General features: G+C 50.8%; 4 protein-coding genes across 4 annotated transcripts; 3 read left to right on the top strand and 1 right to left on the bottom strand.

Moving 5' to 3' along the window:
* Nucleotides 1–307: 307 nt before the first annotated feature.
* ACLA_084140 (uncharacterized protein) lies at nucleotides 308–5,950 on the bottom strand (the record flags this gene model as incomplete). The annotated part of the gene is made up of 2 exons (XM_001268144.1): nucleotides 308–1,469; nucleotides 1,542–5,950. 2 exons carry the CDS (start codon nucleotides 5,948–5,950, stop codon nucleotides 308–310), a joined length of 5,571 nt encoding a protein of 1,856 aa, XP_001268145.1.
* A 1,427-nt stretch (nucleotides 5,951–7,377) lies between these two features.
* Nucleotides 7,378–9,471, top strand: ACLA_084130 (uncharacterized protein; the record flags this gene model as incomplete). Its single annotated transcript, XM_001268143.1, has 1 exon — nucleotides 7,378–9,471. One exon carries the CDS (start codon nucleotides 7,378–7,380, stop codon nucleotides 9,469–9,471), a length of 2,094 nt encoding a protein of 697 aa, XP_001268144.1.
* A 519-nt stretch (nucleotides 9,472–9,990) lies between these two features.
* Nucleotides 9,991–13,287, top strand: ACLA_084120 (tethering complex subunit PEP5; the record flags this gene model as incomplete). Its single annotated transcript, XM_001268142.1, has 9 exons — nucleotides 9,991–10,005; nucleotides 10,062–10,130; nucleotides 10,190–10,486; nucleotides 10,547–11,176; nucleotides 11,227–11,460; nucleotides 11,516–11,851; nucleotides 11,902–12,405; nucleotides 12,456–12,854; nucleotides 12,907–13,287. 9 exons carry the CDS (start codon nucleotides 9,991–9,993, stop codon nucleotides 13,285–13,287), a joined length of 2,865 nt encoding a protein of 954 aa, XP_001268143.1.
* Nucleotides 13,288–13,552: 265 nt separating this feature from the next.
* Nucleotides 13,553–15,741, top strand: ACLA_084110 (uncharacterized protein; the record flags this gene model as incomplete). The annotated part of the gene is made up of 2 exons (XM_001268141.1): nucleotides 13,553–13,856; nucleotides 13,922–15,741. 2 exons carry the CDS (start codon nucleotides 13,553–13,555, stop codon nucleotides 15,739–15,741), a joined length of 2,124 nt encoding a protein of 707 aa, XP_001268142.1.
* Between the last annotated feature and the right edge of the window lie 689 nt (nucleotides 15,742–16,430).

Here is a 16,430-nt window from a genome sequence, read left to right as displayed (position 1 = left end):
TCATTAATGCTATAGGAGGCACCGCTCAGCGTTGCCATGAAAACCCCAGAACTCCAAGCAATGCTAACCAGTCGACACCAACTCTCAGCGCCAGAGGCTCTCCAAGGCAGATAAAAAGGCACACCAACAGGTCAATAAGAGGAATACGGGATGAATAGAAGATGGATGAGAAATGAAACGCTTGTTTAGTCACGCCGTGGATGCATTTTACCAGACTCCTCTTTCCCCAATGCCAATGTACCCGGTTGAATCATCACTATTACCCCAAGGCAAGATCATAAATGGCATATTACATGCTCGATGGCATTTATTGGGTAATTGCCTTCTTCTTCTTCAGCACGCCGAGCTTCTCCAGTTTCGACCATGCGTGGTCCATATCCGAACCTTCAACCAGCACGGGCCGGAATTCCAGTCCATCGAGGAACTTGACGGAGCCGCCGGTCCCCGCATAGAGCATGAGCTCGAAGACTTTGCGACGTAGCCGCGTGCCTTCATCCAAATGAGATAGGTACTTCCGATCCGCAGAGGGGTCAGCAGGTGGCAATGTATACGGATCGTTGATTTCAAGTTCTCGTTCGGGATATGCCTCCTCATGGGCTTCCCACAGAGGGGAGCGGAGGACACCCTCATGTGGTCCCATACAGGCCAAAGCAGAGCGCAGGTCAAGAGGAGCCTTTGATTGGTGCTCGTCGCCCTCGGAGATTGCTCCTTGCTTTCTTTTGTCCTCAAGTCTTCCATTCCCGGTCACGGCTGGTGGGTAGAATCGCACCGTGAGAGGATTACCTCTTAGGTCCACTTTATGGAGGGAGCATTCCTGTCCCTTTTTGGTGCGCCCCATTAGGCTTAGAACTTGGCATAGCTTTCTCAAACGTGCGATAGAATTGCCAGCAACACCCAGCCGAGAGAGACAGTTCAAGCCCACTAGTTCGGTAATATCACTCAAAGAGTTAAAGTTCAAGTTTAGGACTTTGATGTTTGGGAAGTTGGAGGAGAAACCTCCAGGCAGGGTGTGCAGGCAGCACGAAGCAGCATCCAGGAGCTGTAAGCTCAGAAGTGGAGACGATGGTTGGAGTGCTCGTGTCGATAGCTTGTTTGACGAAAGGTAAACCTTGCGAATGTCTTTAATCTTTCCAAGGTCAAGGTCGAAGCACCTGTCTTTCTGATCACCCAAGTTCTGCTCCCTGACCGAAAGAATTTCTAGACCGCGGCATCTCTCCAATCCAGAAATCGTTGAGAGGTAATTTTGGTCGAGATAGAGGAGTACCAAGGATTGGAGCATGCTAACATCAAGATTCTGGAGCTGGTTATTCGCAAGCTTCAATGACTCCAGCGAGGGTAAAGGAGCCGAAAGGTTTATCTTCTTCACGTAGTTGTCGCTAAGATCAAGCTTCGACAATGACGGCAGCAAGTCCAAATGCCGGACCGACACCAGTTGATTGTGGCTTAAATCTAACTCTTGCAAGCGAGTTCTGCTCAGTAGGAAGAGGGATTAGTTAGTGCACTGTGGCCAAGCATGCAGGGAGGGAAGCAGATTGACTCACAGTTCCGCCGCTCCAAAATCGACCGCTGTCAAAGAGTTGTGGCTCAATTTCAAGCTCAAGAGCCCATTCAGATCGAGTACACCATCAAGGTTTCGGATATGGTTTCCGTCTGCCTTCAGCTCTCTCAAATGAATCAAAGAGCCAAATCCATCGAGGCTCTCCAGCTCGTTATTTGACACGTCAAGATATTGTAGATTGATCAAGTGACCCCACGCGGTTAAGCTTGAGAGACGATTTCGTGGTATCCGCAAAGTTCTCAGGGTTGTAGGCACACCACTCAACTGGCCGATCTCATTATCTGAGACATCGAGGTCCTCCAGCCGGGGGCAGAAGTCATTCAACTTGTGAAGGGTGGTCAGGCCCTTATCTCGAAGAATCAAGCGTCGCACATGGTCCCAATATGGCTCAAAAGGCTCCGCCTCAGTCAGGTGCTTGACCAGATCTTCGGTAGCCAAGGCGAACGTCCCGTGCACCTGGCGCAAGGAAGTAGATTGAGTGCGTTGGGCAATGTAGCTCACTTCAAGATGGAGGGACTGGTCGAATTGATTGAGAGTGAAATCCGGCAAGGGGCTAAGATGGAAGCTATAAGTTGTATCATGCCCGGTACGTGAAAGATGAACCAAGGAATTTTCTGTCTCTTCGGTGACAGGCACGGAATCGAGAGTTCCGGGGTCCCTCGGCAGTAGACTCCCGCTACCATCGACCTCTTCGCCACGCTCATCAATCCTGGATATCGAGTGTCGCAGAAAGGACCTTCCTTCGAGAGAATTCCGATGTGGGATCAATTGGGACGAACGGGTGGGGAGTAAACGCGTGGTTGAACTCGTCACCCCAACGCCCTTCTCAAAGCCATCTGCATTGACTTGAGAAGACTTCGCTGAGTGTTCGTCGTCTCCATATACAATATGGGAAACAAGTGGTGAGGAGAAGCTGATAGTAACAACCCTGGCCTGGTGATTAACATCCCGCTGATTTCGCGGTGGTTTTGACAGACGGCCTTCGTGAAGTTGTATTTCGTGTTCGACCTCACTGGAGGGTTCCGTGTCATTTGGTTCGTCTCCATCCCACGACGTGGCCCTGGTTTCCGAGTTTGGAATACTGGACGTGAAACGTGTCATCTTGGAGCGAACGGTACTGCCACTAGCTGAAGGTCCGTCTGTCCCCTGTGCTTCAGAGCCGGGCTTAAATGGTGACGTTTTGATACTCGAGGAACTTGTGATATGGCCCTGCCCTTCGTCTGCAGACTGGCCTCTGGTCTTTTCTGGTGACGATAAGTTCCGCGCCTTGATCATCTCCTGCAATTCGTCGACGCTGAGATCAGGGATATCTTTGAATGGATCTTCCTCGCTATCATCGTTTTTTGGCTTTTCTGGAGACCTCCGAGGCTTCTCCTTCACCCACTGATGCTTGGAACGATCATAAGTGAAGCCGTTTACCTGTTCCGGGATCAGATGTGACACTTGATCAGACGATAACATCCCCTTTGCGTGGGAGCTGAAGGAAGAGGTTGTGGGAATAGAGCGTGAGCTGAAGCTCTTGGAAGACATCTGGGTATCGATGGTCAGAGGAGGTCGTGCATCATTGTCAAGCAAGTCATCTGGGTGCGCTGACTGCCCGAGGTGTGCTTCTCGTGCCCTCTGAGAGATTTGCTGTTGCCGATGCGCATGTTTCTCGGGGAGGGCAACTGTGGTCTCTCCTTTTTCGAGCTGCAATGACATGACCGAAGTGTTCACATCAAAGTCTGCATCATCTTGTTCTTGATATTTCTTCAGATGGCTCAACACTCTGGGATTGGGTTTCGTTGGTTCGCGTAATTTACGTATATCCACACCTTCTCGGCTGGGAGGACGTGAGAATTCCTCTCGGGTTGATTCGTCCTCATAGCTCTCTTGCTCATTCTGAGCCTCCATGTCAGACTCCTCCACGCTCGAGAGAGCGACTGCCGGCTTCCCTTTAGCTCGAATGATATCCATGATCTTCGTCGCTTCATTCAGGAAATCTTGTGTTGTTATGGACCCCTTGCGAACCTGTTCATCAACGCCAGTGACTTTCAGCATCGGAACACTTGCTCCCGTGGGGGATTTTTGGCCCATTCGACCATTTGAATCATCGAATATCCCCTCTCGATTGGATGAGGATCTCTTCCTCAGAGACGATCTGATCTGGCTTGGCGTTGGGGTTCTGGGCCGCGATGAGGATTGTGGCCGAAGAAGTGACTCCTCATCCCCATAGTCCATACCATGTTGCATCAAACTTCTTTGCAGCAAGGACATGTTATCTGCAGGCTCATGCATGCCGTCTCTCAGATCGTATTTGTCTCCTCCAGAGCTGCCCAGGCTAAGAATCGTCCTGCGCCTCTTCGGATTAGGATCCTTAGCTGGAGTGTCAGTAGTCCCATGTTTTTCGAATTCTTCGGTATCATCCACATCGTTGTGATCGGCAGTAGGCTCTGACCTGTTGTTGGAAGCCTTAGTGGGGTTATCCCCATGAAGATCGGAATCCCGACTGTAGTTTTTCAAAGCGCTATTTCGATGTGGTTGACGTTTGGCGGAAACGGTTTGCCGTGGTGAGGGCCGCAGGCTGGAGTCGGCCAGGTCGTTATTCAAAAACTTGGGCTCGTAAGGACTTGTATCAGAGAAGTCGAAGTTATCGAGTTCGCCATCCCCAAAGCGGTTGATTCTTGGTTTCATCATATTGCGCGACCGTGGGCGGTCATGCCTTTTCGTGGATCGATCGCCAGGCGTATCCTGCCTGACACTCAGAAATGACCGGCTTTCACCTTTACGTCGGGCAGTTTCTGAAGGCGAGACCGGCTCGTCTTCCTCCGACAAATCACCAAAGGTTTCTTCGAACTGGCTCATACGACGCAGCAGCCGGTTGTTTGTAAAGGTATCGTGGGTTCCAAACAGTTTCAATGGACTTCCAGAAGAGGGTATACCCATGGCATTGCTGCCACTGGATCGCCCGGTAGGTGGTGCCCCTACATGAGCCGAAGAGGGCCTGGGTAATGTCGGGGGGTCGACGACGTGAGGCATTTTGTTGTAAAATGGAGGCGAGCTGCGGATTCTCGAATTGGAGGGGAGAAATGGAGAAAAGCGCTGTGAGGGAAAGGATGATGGAGAGAGCTGTCGTCTTGGGAAGGAAGCTTCACTTAGATACTGTTCACCACGCACGTTCCCAAAGGGCCCTCGTCCTCGGTAGTCTAGGGTGCCAGTAGATAAATCCTGGGGCAGAGAGTGACTTGTCGCGTCGAAGAGATCATCCTCCGGTAACATCTCGGGAATCTCGCTCTGTTGATGAAGCAGCACGCTATCACTGGCTCTGGAATCGGGACGCTCACGTGCACCCACAGAGAGGCGCTCAAGTTTGTTGGTGACTTGCTTGAGGGCTGACTTGATGACCTCTGCCGTAGCCTCCCCTTCGAGTGTGTTGACGCGCGTGAACATGATTGGCGTGATCCCTTCATTGCGAAGATCCTCCAATCCGCTTACAGTCCGCATCCGATTGTCAATTTGAGAGTTGTGCGGACCATCATTCGAATCACCTGGTGGTCCTGTGTCCGGCACCTTCTTTTTCTGCACAGTTCCCTTCGGTGACGGTGTAGGGCTCTCTATCGGCTGCTTTGGGTTGCGCCGGACTACCTCTGGCGCTGGTGGCTTGGGTTTCTGGAGAGGCGAATCGTCGCTCTCCCTTTCAGTTACCTCTATTGAAAGCCTGCTCGGCTTCCGGGTATGTTTGCGCGCTGAACTGCGATTCGAAAAGTCCCACAGGTCATCAGCAGGTTTCATCTTCGCAAAGGCGCCTTTCTGTGTTGTATCAGAGCCTGGGGTGGGCGGTTTGAACACGCTTTCGAGTCCAATGGGCGCAAACAGATCGCGTTGCTCACCCGAGGGCAATTCTCCTTGGATCAACCGTTTCTGCCATTCGGGTGTCGTCGTCTCCTTCTCTTTGCCTTTCTTCGGTCTCACTTGGACGGTATCGTGCTGACTCGATGGACTGGAGACGTTCGACACCGAGCGCAGCGGCGACCTCGTACCCATTGTCGATTTTGGTTTACGCGCAGAGGGCAGACTAGGCCGCGGACTTCTGCTTGTCTTGTCAGGTACCGGGGATCGCAACTTTGACGGCGTCTTGGGCGTTCTAGGGGTTTTGGGCGTTGGAGGCTCTCTTCTGTAAAAATGGCAGGGGCGAGTGACTTTTTTCTTCTCATCAGCGGGCGATTCTTGTTTGGCGAGGCGACGCGTGATGATGGGAATGCGACTGGGCGAGTTCTTGTAAACGGAGCTGTGGGACTCGGCGGGAGATGAAGTCGCTGAAGCAGCTGCAGGTGCAGGGCTGATGGGGGTGGGCTTGTCTGGTGTAAGTACCCAGTCGTCGGAGAGGTCGTCGAGCCATGGTTGATCGCCCATTGTTTTGTTTTGGTTTGTTGCTCTCTTTGTTCGGCGCTGAACCCGCCAGGCGCGTTTCGCAATCACGGAACTGCAATGAATAATCGAAGCACGGCCGGAGAGGTGGTGGGCAATACAAACAAAACATTGGATGGGTTCGGTTCCACAACAATTTCAGCCAAGAACTGCAGCAGGCGATGGAGGAAGGGGCATATTCTGAAAGAGCATTTGAGACTTGAGAGTATCCCAGATGATTACTACCGGGGGAGGGGGGGAAATGTGCAGCGTGCCGAGAGATGGGATATCTAGATAGTGTTTGCAGACGATGATGCTGTGGTGGAAGTGGAGCAGGCGCACCAGTCAGTGAGTGAGCTCAGTGGTCGGGGCAACCTCGTTGGACTTTCTCTACCTGGTCTACCGAGTCTACCTACAACCCTCACAGATCTTGAAACGGCACTGGTCGTCAAATGAAACCCTACGTATCCTCCCTGTTATTTTACTGGAGCAGGCTTCAAGCACCTTTAGTGATGCATTGATAAAACAGTGTTGTGCTTCTACTGTTGCGATCACGCTGCACTGGAGACATGCAAGATAGGGAGAGGAAACCAGGTACCGTACCTACAGAGGACGTCCATGAGATGGCGGCAGCCCCCTCGACAACGTGTTCAAACAACCAAGCGATCTTCTCTCAGTCGGAGAATAATAAATAATAAATAATAGATAATCGATAACAAATTAACGATCCTGCCCTGCGGTACAAGCCCCCAGAAGCGAGGGGCTCAGTGATCCTGTAGTAGTATCTACCACTGTGTAAGCATCGATGGACAGGACTCCAAGTGGATATGGGAATCGAATCCTACTGGTTGTAGTAGCGCAAGGCATGAAGAAGAAGAAAGTACCTACAGTCAGGCAGTAAGACAGCAGTAGTGAATGCGCAGTCCTTTGCAACTTCGTGTCTTTCGTCGCAGCAGTGTTGTGAGTTGTGACATGTCATCGGATCTCTGGAAATGCTGCTTGTCTGATGTATCTATCACTTCAGTCTGAAGGAACATCCCTGTAGACTGTAGAATAGAGAAAGTAGAATGGAATTCCTGTCCGTCTTTGAGGTTGTTATTTTTTACCTACCTTACTCTGCCCCTACTCTTGTACAGAAATAATACTCCAGAATAAAATACCTAGGTAATTGGGCTTCAGTTCCTGAATATTACATAAGCCACCGGACGTGGTTGCCGGGGTTTTCGACGTGGGGGAAAACGCGTTAAGTGGTTCGGACAGCCACTTTTTCGCGTGGCGGATGACGATCGGGTTTCCAGCTGTCAAGCACCGACAGAAACAACTGAGCCATTACTGGTGGAGGAGATATGAGAGCAGACTCGACAATCTTGCACTGCTATATGCGCTGCTCAGGTGCATGCTCCCACCCAACCGCTCAACACTCTTGAGACCAGATGCCGCCGCCTCCATCCATCTCCCCGCTCTGTCTGGAAATATGCTCGCCCCCGACCTCCGAAGTTGACGCTGATGAGGTGCTTGGCTCCGATGACGAACTCGACGATGTAGCGCTTTCTGCTCGGCATCGAAGGATTGAGCGCCTGGCGGAGGCATACCTGCAGGGCACACCACTTTTCATACTCTCCGCCTCGCTTCGAGGCCCGTTCGACAAGGACTGGGTCAACCCGTGGAAGAAATCGAGGAGGAAAGCGACCAACTTAGGGCAGAGGCATGGCCGTTCATATAAGGAGCCAGAAGAAGTGGAGGAGGTTGTGGTACAAGAAACAAACTCGCGAAAACGTCGACGATACCATGAGTCGCGGGACATCGGTGGCTCGGATTCGCCCGTCATCTCATCGGATCTGGAGCTCGCAGCATCTCTACCAAATGGGAACACTAGATCGACCTCGGAGAGGCCAAAGGTCTTGAAACCAACGAGTGGAACATCGACCCGCACTGTGCTATCCTCGCGTCCAACGCCGAAAAGGTCACTGCCTTGGGTAAGACCCTCCGCTGCACAAGCTCAGGAGCAGGAACCAAGTCCATTTATCCAACATGATGCACGTTGGTTGAAAAAGGATCGTGTCCGCATCAATTCAAACAACATTAACCCCCCCACATCTCCCACAGCCACTGTCTCCAGCCGTCACTCGGAACTTCGGGCACGCGCGGCCATCTCATCCAAACGACGCTCGCAGACGCCTGTGCTTCGGCCTCAAGCTCATTCCCATACCACCTCAATCGGACACTCAAGCTCCCCCGGCCGCACGCTTTCCCGCCAGGGGTCCATTGCGAGAACGGATATATCGCGTGAGGGAGCATCCAAATCACCCGCCAAGCAATCCATCCGTAGCGATATGGATCATGCTGCCTTTTTGAAACCAGCCAAGGAGCATGGCTCGCTCTGCATTGTCTCCTCCTCATCTCAACTTCCAAAATTTGAATACCGCCGGCGCAGGCTCTTTCCCGTCCTTACACAAGATCATGTTCAGCCATCATCGGCTGCAGAGGTTGAGCAGATAGAGCCAGGATCCGCTGCTGTTGCTGATCAGCCCCCTCAGCCTCCAGGACCTCGAAACGTGTCCTTTGCGGACAATATCGCATCTCGTCAATTGGAGAGTTCACAGGAATCGCACACTCTGAGGAGGGGGTCCATCGTAACGACTGCTCAATCCAACTCCGAACTTGGCCAGGAGCAACAGGCCATCATGCCCATGCCTAGCAATCCCAGCGAAAAACTTGACTCAGCTCAACGGGTGCCTGGAACCTCAGCCATGATGGACTGTGTCACGTCTTTGCATACTATTGCGGTCTCGAAAGACACTACTGACTATGATGGTGATACTATCCCTGATCCTCCTTTTTCTACTCAGGCAGCGGTTCTCCTCGCACAAAGATCCTTTCAAAATGACTTGGACAGCCCCGAGCATGAGCCACCTAGGGGACCGGAAAACGATCAATCTCGAACTGCAGCTGCTGCCTCACCCCCTGCAATCAACATCACGCCGTTCCGTCATATGAATATTCCACAGAAAATTAGTACACTTGGACACCCGATGCAGGATTCGTCCGTCGGAGCCCCAATGATGAGCACACAGTGCATCATTGACGCTGTGACTCCGTTTACCTTTAGTACCGCAAAGAAGAAAACCAGCCACCAAATTTACACCTTGAAAAGTCACTCAGATAACAAAAAGAAACGCATTAGTTTCGGAACCCATCCGTCGCCATCAATACATTCCTCCCCGTCTTCAGGCAAAGATGTTCGTTCGCGTAATGAGACTCAGGATGATGAGATAGGTCCACATATCGCAAGCCAGAGGACCTCGTCGCCCCGGGAGCATCAGTCTCCCAGCCAAATCAGCGCCCTGCCTATGACCTTATCAGGAACCACGCCTCCCACAGCTCAGGACGGGCAAGGAGCTATTGGAGGGGCAGATAGCTTCAATCTTAGCCAAGCTATCGCAGACGCGGGCAGTTGGTTGCAACAGAGTTTTGAGATCAACAAAGATCTCCAGAGATGCACCAATAGTGCATCAGTCCCTTCATGAGTTGCAAAGAAGCCATGTCCTGCTTAGAGTATGGATACTCGCACGCGAACGAAGGCAGTAGACTTGCGCCTCTACTCCCCCACAAATTGTGCCCAGCCGTCCTCCAAGGTAGATCAGCAATTCACCTATCGCAAAATAGCTGGCGACAGGTTATTATGAATGATCAAGATAGCTGCCCTACGATCACATGCTGTAAATATAATCCATTATATATTCCGCTATACCATTCAAATAAATAAACATCCGAATTGATCCAGATCCAACAGAAAAGTTTCTTTGAAGCAATTCAAGTACCCACTCGTATCGTAGGCAGAGAGTTCATGAAGCTATTCGCAAGCATATATCTTTGTCTGGAGATCCTCTGCAAAGGGCGGAGAAGATGACGTTGGGTCGAGCTGTGCGGGATAAGGGACTAGCGCGGTGGAGCTCCGTGGTTACCCTCAGGCCGAGATACATCGCGATTCTCAATCCTCCCTTTCATCTTGTCGTATTTGGTGTGTGCGTGAGGGCTCGATCCAAATGGCTCTGACATCAGTATGCTCACGCTGGCTTGATATTGCAAATTGCGGGAAAAACTGACATGTTTGCAGTGGAAAGCGTTCAACTTCTTCGACGTCTCGTCGGTCAAGCTTTCGGAGGAGTGCTCGTCGATATTCAAGGTGCTCCTTACTCCATCTCCTTTGCTGCAATTTGAAACTAATGTAGCTATCCACACTAGTCCAGCCTCTCGTCCCTTAGCACCGGCTCTTCCAATCTTTTCCTGGGATCGACTGATGGCCTGGTGCATATCGTCTCGTCCGGCTTCAAGGTCGTCCGGTCATTCAAGGCAGCAGATACCGGTTCCATCACACACATCAAGCAAATAGAAGGCACTTCACTTCTCGTCACAATTGCCGAGGATCTCCCCAACGAACCCATACTAAAAGTCTGGGCTCTCGATAAGCCAGAGAAGAAAACTGGAGCCCCGCGATGCCTATCTACGACGTCGATCCAGAATGCGAGAAGACCGTTCCCCGTACGTGATCCGCGAAGTTGATGTTAAAATATCGATTGCTGATGATGGATGGTGGTCTAGATTACTGCCTTCACGGCGCTGGAAGATCTGTCTCAGGTTGCCGTCGGGTTTGGCAACGGGTCAGTGACAATAATCCGCGGCGATTTGATCCATGATCGCGGGGCACGCCAACGTATCGTTTTCGAGTCGGAGGAGCCGATTACCGGGCTCGAGGTGCAGCGTGGGGCACTGACAACCCTCTTCATCTCCACGACAAGTCGGATATTGACCTTAGTCATCTCTGGTAGAGGACAAGGTCAGCCGGCGCGTGTGCTGGATGATTCAGGGTGCGGGGTTGGGTGCATGGCGCTGGACAAGGACACGGGAGATGTGGCTGTTGCCAGAGAGGACGCCATATACACATACGGCTCACATGGCCGCGGCCCCAGCTACGCGTTCGACAGCCCTAAGAATTCCATCGACATATTCAGGGACTATGTCGCCCTGGTCTGTCCTCCGAGAGTTCCGTCCTCCAAATCAGATTCTTTAGGAACCTACCGCGCCCCGGCTGACGAAATATTCAACACAACAACATTCACGCTGCTTGATACAGACCTTAAATTCATTGCACATTCGGAAGCGTTGGCGTCGTCCGTCAAACATGTCTTCATTGAATGGGGTGACCTGTTCTTACTCACAACAGATGGAAAGGTATGTTCATTGCTAGAAACCTCGCCATAGAGTCTCTGACCACGGCTTAGGTTTTCCGCTATCACGAGAAGAGCCTTCAGCAGAAGCTGGAGATTCTGTACCAGCGCAATCTATATATCTTGGCCATCAATCTAGCCCAGAAAAAGGGCATCGACACTTTGCAGCAGAATGCCATATACCGCAAATATGGCGATTTTCTTTACCAGAAGGGCGATTACGACACAGCAATGCAGCAATATCTTCGGGCAATTGACAATACCGAGCCATCTCAGGTCATACGGAAGGTCGCTATGCCCTGCTCCTTCGTTCAAGGTGCTGATTTGGCTAACTTGTTTGCAGTACCTTGACACGCAGCATATCCACAACCTCATCGAGTACCTCGAAGAGCTCCACGATCATGACCGAGCTACTGTTGACCACACAACCTTACTCCTGAATTGCTATGCCAAACTGAAAGATACGGAGAAATTGAACTCCTTTATCAAAGCTCCAGGCGAACTAAAGTTCGACCTGGAGACAGCCATCGCCATGTGCCGACAAGGCGGTTATTACGAACAAGCCGCGTACTTGGCGACGAAGTACGGCGAGAATGACATGGTCATCGATATCTTGATTGAGGATTCGAAGAGATATGCCGAAGCAGTGGAATACATTTGGCGACTCGAGCCTGAATTGGTTCGTCTTGGTTGTCGTCCTCCCTGTGATCCAATGCTAACGTATCCAAGGCTTACCATAACCTGATGAAATATGCCCGAGTATTACTGGCTAATTGCCCAGAAGAAACCACTGAACTGTTCATGGAATATTACAAGGGGCAGTACAGGCCAAGAACACAGGTCGAGTCTCCGGCGGAGCCTCAAGTTCAACCGACTAGCACGTTGCAGAGTCTCGCAGGCTTCCTTCCTTTATCTCTGATCAACGCAGGTCCTGGTAGAAAAACCGAACCAGTTGAAGAGACGGCGGATGAGGAGGAGCTGAAAGTAGAACCAACTCCAACCTATCGTATTCCAACACCGAGGACCGCATTCTCGGCTTTCGTCGGCCATCCGCAGCAGTTCATCACATTCTTGGAATCTCTGATTGGGCTCGAGGATCTGAAAGAAGCAGATAAGGTTGACATCTACACAACTCTATTTGAGATGTATCTGGACACGGCAAATCGGCAGAAGGATTCGGCAGAGAAAGAAGAATGGGAAAGCAAAGCCAAGAAATTGATTGAAGGGAAAGATGTGAGTATTCGAGTGTTCATCCATAATCCCATCTACTTACAGAATTCTAGATTCCAATCTCGACATCAAATGTTCTGCTCTTATCGGATCTATCCAATTTCCGAGAAGGCTCGACTCTTGTCCGCGAGCAAGAAGGGCTCCGGTCCGACATTTTCAGGTCTTTTACTTCGGCAAAGGATACCCGCGGGGCTATTAGAGCCCTGAGGAAATATGGGCCCCAGGAGCCGCAGCTATATGTAGACGCTCTGACATACTTTGCCTCGAGCCCCGCTATCCTTGAGGAAGCGGGAGACGAACTTGATGTGGTGCTCAAGAGGATTCACGAGGACGGATTGATGTCGCCACTCCAGGTCATTCAAGCGCTGAGCAACAACTCTGTTGTCACCATGGGCCGTGTCAAGAAATATCTGAGCGATAACATCGAGCGCGAGCGGAAGGAAATATCCACTGTATGTGTCATCCTTATGACACTTGCCTTTCTCTAAACTAATGTTGTTCTAGAACCGTCGTTTGATATCTAGTTACAGCTCCGAAACAGAGAAGAAAAAGCAGGAACTCGAGCAGTTGGGGACAAAGCCCGTGGTTTTCCAAGCACGGCGTTGTATGGCGTGTGGCGGAGCCTTGGACCTGCCTACGGTGCATTTCCTTTGCAAACATTCATTCCACCAGCGCTGCCTCAACAAAGTGGATGAAGATGCCGAGTGTCCAATGTGTGCACAAGAGAATTCTACCATCAAGGCCATCCGAAGGAGACAAGTCGAGTCGGCGGAACAGCATGACCTTTTCAAGGGCGAACTCCAACGGTCAAAGGACCGCTTTGGCGTAATTAGTGAATTCTTCGGGCGTGGGGTTATGCGGCCGCAGAGTACTATGGAGTCATAATCCCTAGCTTGTGTTATGCTCCATCTTGTCTTGTTCTCGATTTTTGTCCCTTGCCCTTGATACCTACCATCTGCGATTCTATTCATGCCTTAATGCCTGGATCCTTTATCAACATCTTATCATCACGTGTCTGCGCGTCATCCCCTCCCGCTCGACGCGTTGACTTGTGATAACTGTAAATCTGATAAGCAAATATTCCTTCTATCGCTGTGATGAAAGTCTGATCTCCTGTATCTCTAAAGCCAGCATATACAATCCGTACAACATGTCCCATGGCAGAGTAATCCAAGACTCCGACGATGAAGATGATCCCTTATCAGAGATGCCGCCCCCCATAAAGCGGCCACCAGAGCAGCCGCAGGAGGTCAACGGCACCCACATCGTCAATGAGGCCATTGAGAGTGTTGAAAACACAGATGAGCACCAACAATCAGAGAACGGCGATCACATCGGTGTAGACTTTGATGCATTTCTGCAATCGCAGGAAACGGCGCAAAATGGCTTATCTGCTTCTCAGCAGCGGCGGGAGGAGAGATGGATTCCGTCAAATGCTGGGGCGGGGTCGATTGGTGAGCGATGAGTGTAGCCTTATCTGAGAATGCTCGCTTTGCTTACAATTTTGATTCACATTCAGGCTCAGTGATGACGGAAATTGGGCTTGCGCAGCAGCGACTCTTCGACGACGACGAGGATGCACAACACGCTGGCGCTCGCGTGCCTCGGGTTGCTGTTCCTGGCGAAGCTGCAATGCCCTTGAACATGGCCATTTCGAACTATGACGACTACCATCACCAAGGGAATCCCGGCGTTGTGCAGCCTACTGCATTTGCTACCCCTACGTCACAGGATATGGCGCTCTTGAACGCTAACAAGCACGGCTATGGGTACTCAAACAATGACATTACTGGGTTCTACGGGGACCATGTACTGCATGTAGGGACGTCCAACAACCTTCTCAGCCATGATTTTGCCCAGTCCTCGACGTCGTATAACTTTTTCGAATCCTCGTTGAATTTACCCGCGCATGCCAACGGGGCGCTGCATTCGTCCGTGGGGTCTCACGGTACGATTCCAACGGAGGTCGTGCATAAAACCCCCGGCAGGTCACATTCGATGCACGCAACGTTTTACTCTCCGCATGACACAGAACCAATCTCGTCTCTCGCATCTCCGGGAGTTCGCAGAGCGAAGAGCGACGCAGCTTCTCGGGATGCTCTGCCGCAATCTTCGACAAGCGCGTTTGACGAGCTCTCTGCTTCCGTTGCCATCGAAGTCCCCACGATAAAGAAGAAACGCGGGCGGAAGAGGAAACAGGATCTGCCAGAAGATGATGAGGATGATGAGCTTGCACTTTCTGAAAACCAAGACTCCATTCCAGTGGGTGTTGTTGAGAAGAGAAGACCAGGTCGACCACCGAAGAACGCACGGATCGTGGACACCGAGTCCAATAATCTTGAATCGGGGTCTGGACGGCCACAGGGCCAGTCTGTTGGCATTTCGGGAGAACCACATGAGTTTCGGGAAGACCCATCTGTCAATGATTCAGGTTCATCCCGCACGACGATCAATGGCGTAACGCATGATGTCCCCAAACACGAAGAACTACATATCATAGTCACAGACACTCCAAAGGAAGACCAGGAGAGTGTATCTGTTCAACTGCCTGCAGAAATCGACCTACCTGCGTCGAAACCCTCAAAGAAGACGAAAGAGCCCAAGAAAAAGAAGCTCAAGCGCGGCAAAACCACCTCAGTAACCCTGAAGAAAACATATGAATCAGACGTGGAAGACGATGTGATTTGGATCGATGAGCGGCCATCAAATCCTACTAATCAAGTTGAGCAGGCTCCTCAGCATCCCATCCATGACTTGCCTCCTGTCAAAGTGGACCATGTCGAATCGGCCAACGTCGAGATACCGAAGCCCCAGCCGCCATCGTTGGCCGAAGTCAACAGAACTGAGGCACTGGAAGAAGAGCCAGAACCCGCCCCTCCAACACCCAAGAAACGTGGGCGTAAGAGAAAAAAGACTTCGGAGCAAACAATCAGCGAAACTCCATTCGCGCCGGTCGATGATACTCCAACGACCAGAGACGTCGATCAAGGGCTACAGCTAGGCAACGTCTCCGTCGTGCTGGAGCGGCCCTCGGACGACATCACAATGGACAATCAACTCAAAACCGACACTATTCCTCATGAATCCACACCCCCTCCAGAACCCCTCTCATCCTCGAAACCCTCGACAACAGAACCAAACTTACCCATTACCCCAAGCAAAATATCAATACCTGCAACCCTCGAGGAGAATGACACAAACACAGACCCCAAAACAAAAGACCCAGCCCGCGGCCCGGACAAGCACAGCCCGATCTCGGGGACAAGCAAAGTACCCTACCGCGTGGGACTCAGCCGGAGAGCCAGAATCGCGCCGCTGCTGAAGATCGTCCGGCGGTGAAATCTGGATCTTTCCGGTTTTCTTCGCGGTCAGGCACCTTATTCTCTTCTTTACGGGCTAGACCCCAATCATTACTCTTTTTCTTTTCACTGTATATTTACCAATATTCCCCTTATTTATTACGTTGACGGCCTTGGCAGTAATGATAATGATCACACTGTATACCATATATTTGTATCGCTACAATTGCATTTCATGGTAGGAGCTAAGCAATAGCTTTGAGGCTCTGTCTCATCTTATCAATCAAGATGGCGGCATAACTTGTCTTTAAAACTTTTTGATGGTATTCGTACTGATTTGAATTATATATATAGTGCATTCATCTGCGACATCAAGTAAGAACTGGAACTAACCCCACTTGAAGGGCATAAAGACATGGTGTATTCATTATCCGACATCATTCTTATGATTATGGATTTATCCAGAAGGGAAATATATACGTTGTTGAAAACTAATGGCCTCATTGAAGTCGCCGAACTGATTTTCGCCAATGGGATTGATACATCTCTCTACTCCGAGGATGGGATATGTGCAAAAAGGTAATGATCGAAAAATTTAGCATTTCTGTCGAAGAAGCTTTTCTAGACACTGTGACACTGTTCATAAGGAATAATAAAGAATAGTAGGACAAGGATTCATTTCTTCGAGCAGTCCAACGGTCTGAAGCTTGGTCATTTACATCGGGTATA

This window comes from Aspergillus clavatus, genomic scaffold (genome assembly GCF_000002715.2).
Source record: "Aspergillus clavatus NRRL 1 1099423829806 genomic scaffold, whole genome shotgun sequence".
Taxonomy (NCBI): Eukaryota; Fungi; Ascomycota; class Eurotiomycetes; order Eurotiales; family Aspergillaceae; genus Aspergillus; species Aspergillus clavatus.
This window is presented reverse-complemented; position numbering and strand designations above follow the sequence as displayed.